Source organism: Pipistrellus hanaki, assembly GCF_964339955.1.
Source record: "Pipistrellus hanaki genome assembly, chromosome: 13".
NCBI classification, from domain to species: domain Eukaryota; kingdom Metazoa; phylum Chordata; class Mammalia; order Chiroptera; family Vespertilionidae; genus Pipistrellus; species Pipistrellus hanaki.
The window spans coordinates 30880378-30895485 of NC_140515.1; the positions used below are offsets into that span (position 1 = coordinate 30880378).

The window sequence follows — 15108 nt, forward strand, 5'->3', positions numbered from 1 at the left end:
CTGTAAACACACACACACACACACACACACACACACACACACACACACACACATGCACATGCACACACGCAGTCTCTACCTGCAGCTCGGATAGCCTTTGTTCTGCCTCTATCACTCTGGGCAAAGAATGGGAATAAAAGGCCAATTGTGAATGCATGGGCCTCTTAGGTGACATTTTTGCTACTTCCTGGGAAATCACCCCTTGCCCTCAACCTCGTGCCCTCCCAGGGTCATTGCCAACCCCCACAGGCTCCCTCACAGGGCCATTCTCCAGGCTCCTGTGGGCGTGCCCTGGTGGTGGAGCTACAGCAAGGAGAGTTAAAGGGTTTTCAGTTCTGCTCCCAGACCGCTGAGTCTCCCGGAGGAGAAACAAGCGATGACTGTTCTGCGAGGGCCACACAATGAGCCGCTTTCTCCCCGAGGGGTGACCTTTGCCCAGGAAGAGGCTGAGCGCACTCACGGAGTCTCTGCCTTCGCTGGAGAGAATCTGTGGTAAACACAGCAAGAAGGCTCTTATTGTCGCCAGGGGCCTCCAAAAGCCGCCAGGGCTATTGGCATTGAACCCTTGGTTGCCGGTCAATGGCTGTCGTCCAGTTTTACGATGGCAATGGATTATTTAAAGTTAAAACACAGTTTGTGTAGTTGAATTGGGATTGGCCTGGATGATCGCCAATGTGGCCATCCTATGACAAAGATAATTCATGTCTCCCCCTTCCATGCTCAAAGGTCCCCAACTTTGGTACAGTTATTTGGTGATGGTTAAAGCAGCTCCAGGTGATAACCCATACTATGGCCATCTCTTCCCTCTCTGCCAAGGAGTGGTCTAAATTACTGATTGCGGAAGGCCTTTGAGGAAGAGGATCAGTGTGCTATGCTGCTCTTCTTCTTGCCCTTGAGTGAGGGACGGATGCTTGGGCTGGCTTTGTCCACCTTCTGATTGTGAGGGTAGATATTATAGACAGAGTTGACAGAAGCGAATAAAGGTGTCAGACGTTAGGAGTGGCGAGGAGGACACCTACCTTATCTCTTCCACCCCAGCAGGCACAGGAGCGAGGTTCTGATTGGCCCCAGGGGAGATCCCAGGCTCCCTGAAAACCATTAACGTCAGCTGTGGCTGGATTCAGGGCTCAACCAATGCCAGCAGGACTCAATGTCCCCTATCTGGAGGTTCTCCCGTTGTGCTAGTCACAGTCTCACGAACCCCCGGGTGGTCCCACTAGGCTCCAGGTGTACCTCATGCTGACAAGAAGGAGGCAGGGTCTCCAAACTCGGTACCCCCTCAGCTTCAAGTCCAGAAAGAGGAGAAATACTCTCTCGCTTACAGCATTCCCAGGGGCTAGTAAGTCTCATTGGCTCTAGGTGGGTTGCATGCACATTGCCGAGCCAATCCCTGTGACCGTGGACATGCAACGTTTTGATTGGCTTAGGCCTCGGTCACATGCTTCTTTCTCAGAGCTCCTCCCAGGTAAATGGACAGCTTCCTTCTCTTCACAGGGACCTCCTGCTGCCACTGTGCCTCTTTCTGGTTCCCTAGGACCACCGCACATCTACTGCCCGGTGTCTGCGAGGTGTAGTGACCGGCTGCCCGGGTGAGGAACAGGCTACACATCCTCATGGCTCATGAAGTCGGTGTTCTCTGGCTTCTGCGGACGGCAGCCTCTTCGCCCTGAGAGATGGGCGCTGTCCTGTGGCAATCCAGTGGCCTTTAGGCGCCCGAGGATGTCCTCCCTCCCCCCTTGGTGGCATCTCTTTGCTCTGTTGGCGGCCACTTGAGAACCCTGGCACGTTGGTCCATGGTGCGCAGCTGCTGTCCACGGCTAGCTCTGGGCCCACGGGTGGCTCCCCGACACTGCCCATTCTCTGCAGTCATTCCACAAGCGCCTTCTCCTTTCACCCCCATCACTGGGCTATTCCGCTCCATGCTACGCCACAGCGCCCATCCTTACTCCGCTGGGGTCTTTGTGTGTGTGTGTGTGTGTGTGTGTGTGTGTGTGTGTGTGTTAAACTCTCAGTAACACTGAAACCAGTTGGGCTCAGTGTATAGAACGTCTGCCTGCGGACTGAAAGGTCCCAGGTTCGATTCCGGTCAAGGGCATGTACCTTGGTTGCGGGCACATCCCCAGTGGGAGATGTGCAGGAGGCAGCGGATGGATGATTCTCTCTCATCGATGTTTCTAACTCTCTATCCCGCTCTCTTCCTCTCTGTAAAAATTCAATAAAATATATTTAAAAAAACAAAAAACAAACACAAACTCTCAGTAACCCTGGCAAGAAGCAAGTGTAACTGGTTTGTGGAATGGACTCCACCTGGTCAGGCACAGTCCAACGTTGAAGCAGAACCCATTCTGTGTCTCCTGTTAGTGCCTGTCGTATTGAGCATTAACGCAATGTTAAACAAAACCCCCTCAGGTTTGGAATGTCAAAGGGTAAAGTGCTGCTGAGAAAAGCTGGGTGCAATAGCATGCACACACTTGGTTACCGCAACACTGACCTATTCTGCGGAAAGCTAGGCAGGGAGCGTGCTAATGAGGCGGAGACGGGCAGGCACGGGAAGGCGAGTGATTGTGGAGGCTCAGCTGCTCGGAGTCCCAGCTGGAGCGCCAGTGACCTCTGCTGGCCAGATCGTCCTCTGCTCCACACCAAGGCCGGCCCCCTCCAGGCCTGTGTGTCTGATTCTTGGTTCTTCAGAGACACTGCGAGGCCTGTGCCCAGCACGGGGCAGGCGGCCTGGACTCCACCCTGGAAGTGAGCCAGGGGTTTGGAGGTACCCTGTTTCCCGGAAAATAAGACAGTGTCTTATATTATTTTTTTTTCTCCCAAAGTTGCGCTAGGTCTTATTTTCAGGGGATGTCTTATTTTCGGGGAAACACGGTAGCAGCGGTCAAGAATTAAGCCAGGCCTGATCCCTACCCCCACCAGCTTTCTCTCAAACGCAGGCGCTGGTGTACATTGCCCATTTCCCAGACACAAACACGTTTTCTTTTTGTAAAAATGCTCTCCCCAAAAAGAACATATTCAAAAACAAGTCCCACACATTCCAGTTGACATTTCTTAGGAATAACACGTTTGCAAAGGAGGTGAAAACACTCTGTCAAAACAAGCTCACGTTTTTATGTCCGTAGGTCAGGGATGAGGCATCCTTTACAAGTGCATAATCAAAGCCTGCACCTCACCTTGCCACGTGACATCCCACCCATGAGCAGGTGAATGCTGCTCTGGGACAGGGCCCGAGCCCAGAGCTCAGCCAGGCAGCCCTTCCTGTAACCCGATGGCTCAGCGGAAGCCGCCGTGACAGGGCTCCAGGAGTGACAGGGCTCCGGGAGTGACAGGGCTCCGGAGTGACAGGCCTCCAGGAGTGACAGGGCTCCGGGAGTGACAGGGCTCCGGAGTGACAGGCCTCCAGGAGTGACAGGGCACCGGGAGTGACAGGGCTCCGGGAGTGACAGGGCTCCGGGAGTGACAGGGCTCCGGAGTGACAGGGCTCCAGGAGTGACAGGCCTCCGGGAGTGACAGGGCTCCGGGAGTAACAGGGCTCCAGGAGTGACAGGGCTCCGGGAGTGACAAGGCTCCAGGAGTGACAGGGCACCGGGAGTGACAGGGCTCCGGGAGTGACAGGGCTCCGGGAGTGACAGGGCTCCGGAGTGACAGGGCTCCGGGAGTGACAGGGCTCCAGGAGTGACAGGGCTCCGGGAGTGACAGGGCTCCGGGAGTGACAGGGCTCCAGGAGTGACAGGCCTCCGGGAGTGACAGGGCTCCGGGAGTAACAGGGCTCCAGGAGTGACAGGGCTCCGGGAGTGACAAGGCTCCAGGAGTGACAGGGCACCGGGAGTGACAGGGCTCCAGGAGTGACAGGGCACCAGGAGTGACAGGGCTCCGGGAGTGACAGGGCTCCAGGAGTGACAGGGCTCCGGGAGTGACAGGGCTCCGGGAGTGACAGGGCTCCAGGAGTGACAGGGCACCAGGAGTGACAGGGCTCCAGGAGTGACAGGGCTCCAGGAGTGACAGGGCTCCGGGAGTGACAGGGCTCCGGGAGTGACAGGGCTCCAGGAGTGACAGGCCTCCGGGAGTGACAGGGCTCCGGGAGTAACAGGGCTCCAGGAGTGACAGGGCTCCGGGAGTGACAAGGCTCCAGGAGTGACAGGGCACCGGGAGTGACAGGGCTCCGGGAGTGACAGGGCTCCAGGAGTGACAGGGCTCCGGGAGTGACAGGGCTCCGGGAGTGACAGGGCACTGGGAGTCACAGGCCTCCGGGAGTGACAGGCCTCCGGGAGTGACAGGGCTCCAGGAGTGACAGGGCTCCAGGAGTGACAGGGCACCGGGAGTGACAGGGCTCCGGGAGTGACAGGGCTCCGGCAGTGACAGGCCTCCGGGAGTGACAGGGCTCCAGGACTGACAGGGCTCCGGGAGTGACAGGGCTCCAGGAGTGACAGGGCACCGGGAGTGACAGGCCTCCGGGAGTGACAGGGCTCCGGCAGTGACAGGGCTCCGGGAGTGACAGGCCTCCGGGAGTGACAGGGCTCCGGCAGTGACAGGCCTCCGGGAGTGACAGGCCTCCAGGAGTGACAGGGCACCGGGAGTGACAGGCCTCCGGGAGTGACAGGGCTCCAGGAGTGACAGGGCTCCGGGAGTGACAGGGCACCGGGAGTGACAGGGCTCCGGCAGTGACAGGCCTCCGGGAGTGACAGGGCTCCAGGAGTGACAGGGCACCGGGAGTGACAGGGCTCCAGGAGTGACAGGCCTCCGGGAGTGACAGGCCTCTGGGAGTGACAGGCCTCCAGGAGTGACAGACCTCCGGGAGTGACAGGGCTCCAGGAGTGACAGGGCACCGGGAGTGACAGGGCTCCGGGAGTGACAGGGCTCCGGGAGTGACAGGGCTCCGGGAGTGACAGGGTTCCAGGACTGACAGGGCTCCGGGAGTGACAGGGCTCCGGCAGTGACAGGCCTCCGGGAGTGACAGGCCTCCGGGAGTGACAGGGCTCCAGGACTGACAGGGCTCCGGGAGTGACAGGGCTCCAGGAGTGACAGGGCACCGGGAGTGACAGGGCTCCGGGAGTGACAGGGCTCCAGGAGTGACAGGGCACCGGGAGTGACAGGCCTCCGGGAGTGACAGGGCTCCGGCAGTGACAGGGCTCCGGGAGTGACAGGCCTCCGGGAGTGACAGGGCTCCGGCAGTGACAGGGCTCCGGGAGTGACAGGCCTCCGGGAGTGACAGGGCTCCGGCAGTGACAGGCCTCCGGGAGTGACAGGCCTCCAGGAGTGACAGGGCACCGGGAGTGACAGGCCTCCGGGAGTGACAGGGCTCCAGGAGTGACAGGGCTCCGGGAGTGACAGGGCTCCGGGAGTGACAGGGCTCCGGCAGTGACAGGCCTCCGGGAGTGACAGGGCTCCAGGAGTGACAGGGCACCGGGAGTGACAGGGCTCCAGGAGTGACAGGCCTCCGGGAGTGACAGGCCTCTGGGAGTGACAGGCCTCCAGGAGTGACAGGCCTCCGGGAGTGACAGGGCTCCGGGAGTGACAGGGCTCCAGGAGTGACAGGGCACCGGGAGTGACAGGCCTCCCGGAGTGACAGGGCTCCGGCAGTGACAGGGCTCCGGGAGTGACAGGCCTCCGGGAGTGACAGGGCTCCGGCAGTGACAGGGCTCCGGGAGTGACAGGCCTCCGGGAGTGACAGGGCTCCGGCAGTGACAGGCCTCCGGGAGTGACAGGCCTCCAGGAGTGACAGGGCACCGGGAGTGACAGGCCTCCGGGAGTGACAGGGCTCCAGGAGTGACAGGGCACCGGGAGTGACAGGCCTCCGGGAGTGACAGGGCTCCGGCAGTGACAGGGCTCCGGGAGTGACAGGCCTCCGGGAGTGACAGGGCTCCGGCAGTGACAGGGCTCCGGGAGTGACAGGCCTCCGGGAGTGACAGGGCTCCGGCAGTGACAGGCCTCCGGGAGTGACAGGCCTCCAGGAGTGACAGGGCACCGGGAGTGACAGGCCTCCGGGAGTGACAGGGCTCCAGGAGTGACAGGGCTCCGGGAGTGACAGGGCTCCGGGAGTGACAGGGCTCCGGCAGTGACAGGCCTCCGGGAGTGACAGGGCTCCAGGAGTGACAGGGCACCGGGAGTGACAGGGCTCCAGGAGTGACAGGCCTCCGGGAGTGACAGGCCTCTGGGAGTGACAGGCCTCCAGGAGTGACAGGCCTCCGGGAGTGACAGGGCTCCGGGAGTGACAGGGCTCCAGGAGTGACAGGGCACCGGGAGTGACAGGCCTCCCGGAGTGACAGGGCTCCGGCAGTGACAGGGCTCCGGGAGTGACAGGCCTCCGGGAGTGACAGGGCTCCGGCAGTGACAGGGCTCCGGGAGTGACAGGCCTCCGGGAGTGACAGGGCTCCGGCAGTGACAGGCCTCCGGGAGTGACAGGCCTCCAGGAGTGACAGGGCACCGGGAGTGACAGGCCTCCGGGAGTGACAGGGCTCCAGGAGTGACAGGGCTCCGGGAGTGACAGGGCTCCGGGAGTGACAGGGCTCCGGCAGTGACAGGCCTCCGGGAGTGACAGGGCTCCAGGAGTGACAGGGCACCGGGAGTGACAGGGCTCCAGGAGTGACAGGCCTCCGGGAGTGACAGGCCTCTGGGAGTGACAGGCCTCCAGGAGTGACAGGCCTCCGGGAGTGACAGGGCTCCAGGAGTGACAGGGCACCGGGAGTGACAGGGCTCCGGGAGTGACAGGGCTCCGGGAGTGACAGGGCACCGGGAGTGACCGGGCTCCGGGAGTGACAGGGCTCCGGGAGTGACAGGGCTCCGGGAGTGACAGGCCTCCGGGAGTGACAGGGTTCCGGGACTGACAGGGCTCCGGGAGTGACAGGCCTCCGGGAGTGACAGGGCTCCGGAGTGACAGGGCTCCGGGAGTGACAGGGCACCGGGAGTGACAGGCCTCCGGGAGTGACAGGCCTCCGGGAGTGACAGGGCTCCGGGAGTGACAGGGCTCTGGGAGTGACAGGGCACCAGGAGTGACAGGGCACCAGGATCAGGCCGATGCATCACTGACTGTGCAGCGCTTGTCCCCAAGGACCACCTGGTGGGCACTCAGGGCCTCTCCCAGCCACTCTGCGTTCTCTGATTACTGAAGTTTGTCCTCGGGGTCTGGGCTCTGCAGCCATCTTCTTCCTAATAAGCTCTGTCCTTCAACCAGGAGTTGAACTAACTGAGCCAGGAGTAAACTGACCAAGGCACCCATCCAAGGTTGACGGCTGGGTGGAGGGGGGGAGGGGGGAACTGTCAGATACCCTTTTCCAGAAACTGGCAAATAGGACCCGGGGATGACAGTCAATTTCATGCGGACACTTCGCTGTAAGGTCTTGTGGGGCGGGCAGCATCTCCCACCGGCATCAGGGACGGGCAGGGCAGGCGGGTCACAGAGGGGAGGAGGAAAGGTGGCCACAGAGGAACCGGAGCCCAGTGACTGGCGGTTCCTCACCCTCAGGTACCAACTTGCTGGGGCTCAGACCACGCCCTTTCTCCGTTCACCTGCCCCCTTACCTGTGCTGCCCGAGGAACACCCGGCCTTCTCTTCTCTCCGCCTTTATCTGGCCATTGGAGGCCTTTACAGGTGACCCCAGCGATGTGGACATTGACGAAGATCTGTCTGCTCCAATTTCCAGGAACCATCACCGTTAAGGGAAATAACTGCTCTGTACTTAACAGGAGAGGAAAGCGGATAATGCATTTGTAAGTGCTTATGTGTTACGTATTAGTAAAGAGCTACTATTACATAAACACAGCAGAAACCCCACTTCCTCAACAGTGTGTTAAAGAACGTTTTCCTCTCGTTCTGTCCCCAGGCTTCTCCCTAGCGGCATGCATGTGGCTGAAGTCCTTGGACCCGGGCCTTTCTGCATCGATTAAGTGGGGACAGCAAAACCTTCTTTCTGCTTCTGCCGAGGAATAAAGACGAGAGCCGCCGGCGGAGGGAGCGCGGCTCAGTGAGTCTCCGCGGCTCGCAGCGTGCTCTGTGGCCAGTTTGATGGACGTCTCTTCTCTGTCCTGGAAGGAGGAGTGTCCTCCCTCTGAGGTGTCACTGTGGAGCTGGGTGTCAGGGGTTTAAATCCAGGCTCTGATGTTTGGGGGAGATTATTACCAGAGTTCCTTCACGCTCTCTGGAGGCTATTTTTTTTGGTGTGTGTGTGTGTGTGTGTGTTTGTGTGTGTTATTTCCTTAAGCATGACTATCTTTGCCATCAACTGGAGAGAACCAGCCTGAGACTGAAACTAACATGGAGGAAAGTAGAGCAGAGAGAGAAGAGAGAGATAGAAGGAGGTAGGGAGAGAGGGAGAGATGGAGAAAAAGAGAGAGGGGAGAGAGAAAGAGAGAGCGAGAGCGAGAGCGAGAGCGAGAGCGAGAGAGAGAGAGAGAGAGAGAGAGAGGAGAGAGAGAATAAGCTTGTTTGTTTGAGCCTTTGGGCCCAGCTTTGCTTAAATCCAATTCTCCTGTCGATGATATTGGAGAAGACTCTGACTCAGTTTCCTGTTCTTGTGCTGAGGCGGAGACACAAGTGCACCAGAAACTGGGTCGTGTGTTTCTCACTCACCCGGCTACCCCCAACCTGATCCATAGGGTCTGAAAGCAGGGCTGAGGAGTAAGGGAGTGAGGGCTGGTGTCTAAAGAAAATTCAGGTGCTTTCATCATAAAAACAGCAAAGGACCCAGCAGGAAGGCGCATCGCCAACCACCACGCTCAGCAGGACAGACTGGGGCCGGGGTGGAGGGGCGGGGAGAGGAACAGAAGGAGTGGAACCACCCCTTATACGGAGAGTGGACTCCATGCAATGCTTTGTGTGTGCAGCTGGAAGCTGAATGGTGAGCTGGGTCCCCCAGGAGGTCAGCAGAGAAAGGAGAATAGAAGGAGTCTGTGCGGAATAACGAGAGGATTTTAGAAGCTGGAGGCGGGGCTCAGTGCTTGTCCCAGGCTTGGCGGTGGGAAGGACATTGAAATACGGCCAGGAGCTTGCACACAGACTCAGTGTGATGAGGACCAGACACGTGGGGGACTAGTGACAGTCCCCCTGCCCCTCGTCACACATTTGCAGGGTCAAGGGCAGGCCCATTGATAGAAGCCTATGCATCACGTGTCTAAATATGTACGAAGTGTACGTCAGGCCAACATGCTCTTACATAGGAATGCTCCATTCTCCTCCCTTGACAAACACACCTTCACAGGCCCCTGGGAGGCCAGGCGAAGTGGGACTCCCAGGCCCTCTGCTGTCCTGGCTGGAAGGAGACCACACGGAAGGGCCGAGCCTAGGTCTTGTCCCATAGCTTCTTCCTGCCCCCACACCCTGCCGGGGGCCTCATGCACACACATGTGGACCCGGCACTACAGCCCAAACTCTGTCCACGCCCCCTGCAAGCAGCTTGCTCAGGAGGGAAGAGGCCTGAGCCGGCCCTGGAGGGGGGTGGGGGTTTCTCAGGTCCTGGGCACTCAGAGTGCCTCCTGCTGACTCTCTGCCCCGTGGAGTGGGGACCTCTGGATGATGAGGCCGGGGAGGGGCCCTCCTGGATGCTGAGAGGTCAGGAGGTCCCCCGGCTGGGACGTTGACACACTCAGCATAAGCAACAGCGGCGGAGGCTGGTTCCCGTTATACAGGAGAGATGACACAGATAGTGACCCTGCGTTTTGGCTTTTGGGAAGAGAAGCGTCAGAAATGGCCTGGGAAATGGCCTGCCGCTCTTCCCACTCACCACGTTTACACAGACGGTGGGCGTGTCCGAGCCGATGGGTGGAACCTGGCCTTCCGGTCCAGTGGAACGGAGACGCCAGCAATGAAGAGGACCCGAGCTGTACTCCATCCCGGGTGTCAAGAGTCTGGGAGGGAAACTGGCGTCTGGACTTGAGTCCGCTTCTCTCTGGCAGCGCCCCCTGGCGCATGTGAAGGGAGTAACCTTTCGGAAGGAGAGATGTGTGTCCGTGTTCTCCCTTTAGAGGAGCCAGGATGTGTGTCAAGTAAGTGCCGGCCCGGACTCTCAGGGCTACGCCTTTGTCCAGCAGGGGGCACTCAGGGAGCTTGATCCTTCCTGAGGCTGCTGGACACCTCCGAGCCTAACTCCCTGTCGCAGCCACAAGCTCGCTCCCCCATATTCCTTCTAATTGCTGACTAAACGTTTCAGATTTACTTATAATGGAAAAGCAATAACAACAACACCACCATACACACACACACACACACACACACACACACACACACACACACACACATTTCCATTCTTTCCTAATTGGGTAGAGACACAGAGCCTTCTTTAGTTAGCCCTTAAAATCCGTACCCGAATAGTTGCTTTCCAGCCCTAGTAGTTTTAGGATGTCTCCCTCTCTCCTCTCTCTCACATCCCTGGGAGGTGACCCCGGAGCGCTCCGGTTCTGCGGTGAATAGTGCTGTGCCTTCACCACCCCCGCATTGCTCTGAGAGGCTGCTGGGCTCAGGAACCGGGAGGAACAGTTTCTCCAAAGACAGGCTGTGTGACCGCGAGTTCAGTGATGTAACTTCTCTGGGCCTCGGTTTGTAGCAGCGTGGCATCCCTACCCCCCCCCCCCCCCATGTGCCTGCCACCCCCACACCACGGAGAGGTATAGTCCCTCCCTCCGCCCTCCCACACAGCGGCTGGGTGGCGGCTGCCCGGTGCCCAGGGCTGTGGAGCCTCAGAGGAAGGACTCTGGCCGCACTGCTCGCTGATTGCGACTGCACGGAAGGCCCACTCAGCTGATCCCAGTCAAACCACGAACCCCGTGAGATAATAATCAGTGGTTCCTTTAAGCCACTAAGTTTTGTGGCACCGTGCAGCAAGAGATAACCACACTAACCATGGGTGGGGGTGATGATGATAATGCCCACCTCAGAGCGTTGATATGAGGATTGAGTGAGCTAATAGTCATTAGATGCTTAGAACAGTGCCTGGTAATTCCAATGGCCATGTAAGAACATTTTGAACAACAACAGCAGAAGAGTGACCTAGTACTCTAGACCCAGTACTCTGAAGGTATTAGAGGCTCCAGCTAACAGATACTCATTTTGAGGAAAGTATAGTAGTTGTCACTGTCCCAGTCCCTGGTCTTAAAAATAAAATAAAATAAATATATATATATATATATATATATATATATATATATACATACACACACACACAAATATATATATATATATATATATATATATATATATATATATATATATATATATATATATATATATATATATATATGAAACCGGTTTGGCTTAGTGGATAGAGCATTGGTCTGCGAACTGAAAGGTCCCAGGTTTGATTCCAGTCAAGGGCATGTACCTTGGTAGCGGGCACATCCCCAGTAGGGGGTGTGCAAGAGGCAGCTGGTTGATGTTTCTCTCTCATCGATGTTTCTAACTCTCTATCCCTCTCTCTTCCTCTCTGTAAAAAATCAATAAAATATAAATATAAATATAAATATAAATATAAATATAAATATAAATATACATACTTCAGTTAATATGGAGTCAGTTGGTGGTGGTGAAAATACTGTCCTGAAAAGCAAAAGGTATTGGCCTGTCTCTGAGCCCAGCAAGCCCCTTAACTCCTTTATGGCTCTGCCACCACAAGCCTGCTATGAGGGAGAAACAGGAAAACAGTTGTGAACGGGCTTCGAAGAACATAGATTCTTTAGCCTTTGCTGAGACACCTCATTTCTGACACACACACACACACCCCATACTGAGGTCTGCACTTCCTCAAACCCCGGCCCCATAGTTCTTTGCTACAACCAGTCTCTTGCCAATACCTCAACTCCCTTGCCTCTTCATCCTTTGTTCTTCCCTCCCCACAAATGGTGAATCCTTTCTTTTTCTTCTCCCCATACATAGCTAAGCTTCTTTATCTAAAATATATTTTTTATTGATTTCAGAGAGGAAGGGAGAGGCAGAGAGAGAGATAGAAACATCAATGAGGAAAGAGAATCATTGATCAGCTGCCTTCTGCATGCCCCACTCTGGGGATCGAGCCCCAGGTGTTCCAACAATTCTGAAACCAAAAGGTTATCCTCCATCCCTCCCTTTCCATATCAATCCACCATCAAGTCCTGCTGACTATATCTCCTAAATAGCTCTCAATTCCACCCCCCCTTCTCTCCATCTTTACTGACAATACATAATCTCCCCCCCCCACCCCCCCCACTCATCTTCAGCCTGGGCCACTGCAATAGCTTCCTAACTGCTCTCCCGCTGGCTACCACCACCTTCCAAGTCACTCTCTATATTTCAGCCACAGTGACCTTTTTCACGATACAAATCTGATTAAAATGCCTCATTGTGTCCCAATCTACTTTAAACAATTCACTGGCTTATTATTGATCCACACCCGGGGAGGCCTTGCATGGTATGGCTCCTGTCCTTGGTCATTTCACATCCGTCTCTCTTGCCCTCGGGCCACCTTTGGCTTCTGTGCACTGTGCTCTTCTAGGAGCAGACGTTTCTGCACACTGCTCCCTCTGCCTGGATGGACACCCTCTTCTCGTTCACTCTTACTCCTTTTTCAGACCTCAGCTCAAGTTACTGCCTCAGGATGACTTCCTTTGAAATTCCAGACTAGGCTAGGTCTCCCCATCAGATGTCCTCACAGCACCACATGGCTCTCCTGCACAGCACTCACTGCAGTTGTAATTATACAGCGTTTGCGGTCCCCAGTAGGCCCTACGCTCTGGGGACTGTTTGTTTTGCCCACTCTTGTATCCCAGATACCTAGCTCAAAAGTTTTGAATGACCCTCGATTTGATTCCCAGTCAGGGCACATGCCAAATGGCAGGCTTGATTCCCAGTAGTGGGCATGCAGGAGCACCTGATCAATGATACTGATATTTCTGTCTCTCTCCCTCTCCCTTTCTCTCTCTAAAAAAAAAAAAAAAAAAAAAAAAAAAAAAAAAAAAAAAAAAAAAAAAAAAAAATCAATAAAAATATATTTTAAAAAATAGCTATGAATTTCTGATTGTTGAAATTGGATAATAGATACACTGGGTTTCACCATAGTATTCTACTTTTGCATGTTTGAAATTTTTCCTATTAAAATATCACATAGAAGAGTCACTTTCAACTGGAGTGACACAAGAAATTAAAAAAAAAAAAGAATTTGAGAAAAAGAGAAATACCTATTTAGTCAGGGGCACTGACCAACACAACAGCCAACACAACAATAGCCGTCCAGTGTGAATGAATCAAAATTATACCTATTTGTCAGATTGGCAAAAAATATAACTTTTGGTGTGCCAAAATTTTTAGTTATTCGTTTATGTGTGCCATGAGATGAAAAAGGCTGAAATTACTGACCTAGAATAATTACATAGAAGTAATAATTTTCAAAATTACTTTAGAAAAGGGTTGCTGTTGAATTCTCAGCCAAGCATTCTAAAAAAGTAGAATCATTTGATGTCATAGATGTCAAGAATTAAATAATAGAAATGTAGTCACATTTCTGTTGTAACCAGTCCTTTCATTAGTTGTCTGAATTTGGAGTGTTTCATTTTAAAAACTGTGCATCTGCTCACTGACCATCCTGCTTGAAGAATCATGAGCAAGGGTTACAGGCTGGAGGGGCGGAGGAGCCTGCTCTCTTCCAATGGGAGAGGAATAGACGGCGGGATCTGGGGAGGGGAAAGCTGAAGAGTCCTCAGATATGGAGGAAATTCAAATGGGGGGGAAAAATCCCTTGAAGTCTGCAAAGAGGAACTGATGGAGACAGAGGGAGTGGGACCAAATCAATCAACAGGTGATGAGAAAAGGGGAGAGTAGCAACAGGAATAAAAAGAGCCGGAAGAAGAACTAAAAGAATATGCACCGACAGGATTGTATGATTCCCGGTTACCTTCGCAACTGTTACACATTCTTTTAACATTAAATCTGTTTTGCTAGAGAGTGAAGCAGACAGCAATTATGAAATTTTGGGGGGAATTAGTTTAGAATTGCCCTTCAGATACAAAATTGATGCTACCAGCCAGGACTGGAAACGTGGATTCTTTTCCACAGCCCATTTGGTGATGAACCGTGATGCCTGAGCCACCGGCACTCCCTCTCCCATTGCTCACTGTGACTAACTGCAAGCTTTTGAAGGTAATGAGCTCAAGTTCAGAGGACCGGATGTGATGATGGAACAGCTTTCAAGGTGAAAAATGTTAGCGTAAAATAGCATTAAATTTTCATTTCAGTCCAGTCTTTAAAAAAGTGTACGAACGCTTAAAAACGGGATTTATTGGGGCAATATCCCAGGATATAAAAAAAAACCAAAAACCCCAAATGGCCAAAGTAGCGAGCCCTCAGGAAGTAGATTCGTGATGAGTCTGGGGAAGCTGAGCCTCACGGCCTCTTCAGAGTTGTCACTGTAACAGCTACCCTCCTAACGCTGAGTTACTTTGTCAAGCCTTTTCTCTTCACTCTCTGTTCTGTTCCCATTCAGCGCTCCTCTCTAAGATGCTGAGAAGGGACAAAACGTGGGCTGTGGTGGTGGGCAGCCCTGGGCTGGGATCTCTGGGATCGTCTCAAAGTCACTATGAAATGTGGATGACGACATCGGCTTCCCAGGGCTGCTGGGGAAGGACTGGGTGAAACAGCCCATGAAAAGACCATGGCCAAGTGCCTGGCACTACACGGGTACAGTTTGTTTCCTGTGGATAAGTCCAGCAGAATACGTCCAATAGTCTGTGATTTATCATCATACCACCAGGCCTATCCAAAGCACTATATCACCAGAAGACTTCAACTTCTCTCATTTTGCCTTAAAAAAAAAGAAAAAGATTTTTATTGATTTCAGAGAGGAAGGCAGAGGGAGAGATAGAAACATCGAAGAGAGAATATCATTGACTGGCTGCTTCCTGCATGCCTCCTACTGGGGATCGAGCCTGCAATCCCTGCCTGTGCCCTTGACCGGAATTGAACCCAGGACCCTTTAGTTGCAGGCCGATGCGCTATCCACTGAGCAAAACCAGCTAGGGCTGATTTTTTTTTTTTTTTTTTTTGTCATATTGCATTTGAGTAGTAAGAATGCAAGTGGGTACCACGGAATGTAAACAGGTGAGGAGGTAGAAATGTATTGACGACTAATATGCAACATGACGCTGTGACGCACA

At 54.5% G+C, this 15108-nt stretch overlaps 1 protein-coding gene across 1 annotated transcript in view; it reads right to left on the reverse strand.

The window, feature by feature from the left end:
* Positions 1–14213: 14213 nt before the first annotated feature.
* ZBTB38 (zinc finger and BTB domain containing 38) overlaps positions 14214–15108 on the reverse strand; it is a 78437-nt gene continuing 77542 nt past the window's right edge. Inside the window, exon 3 of the mRNA XM_084901753.1 lies at positions 14214–14756. Within this exon, the coding sequence (XP_084757879.1) occupies positions 14748–14756 (9 nt within the window). The 3' untranslated portion in view covers positions 14214–14747. The remainder of the gene's footprint in view (positions 14757–15108) is intronic.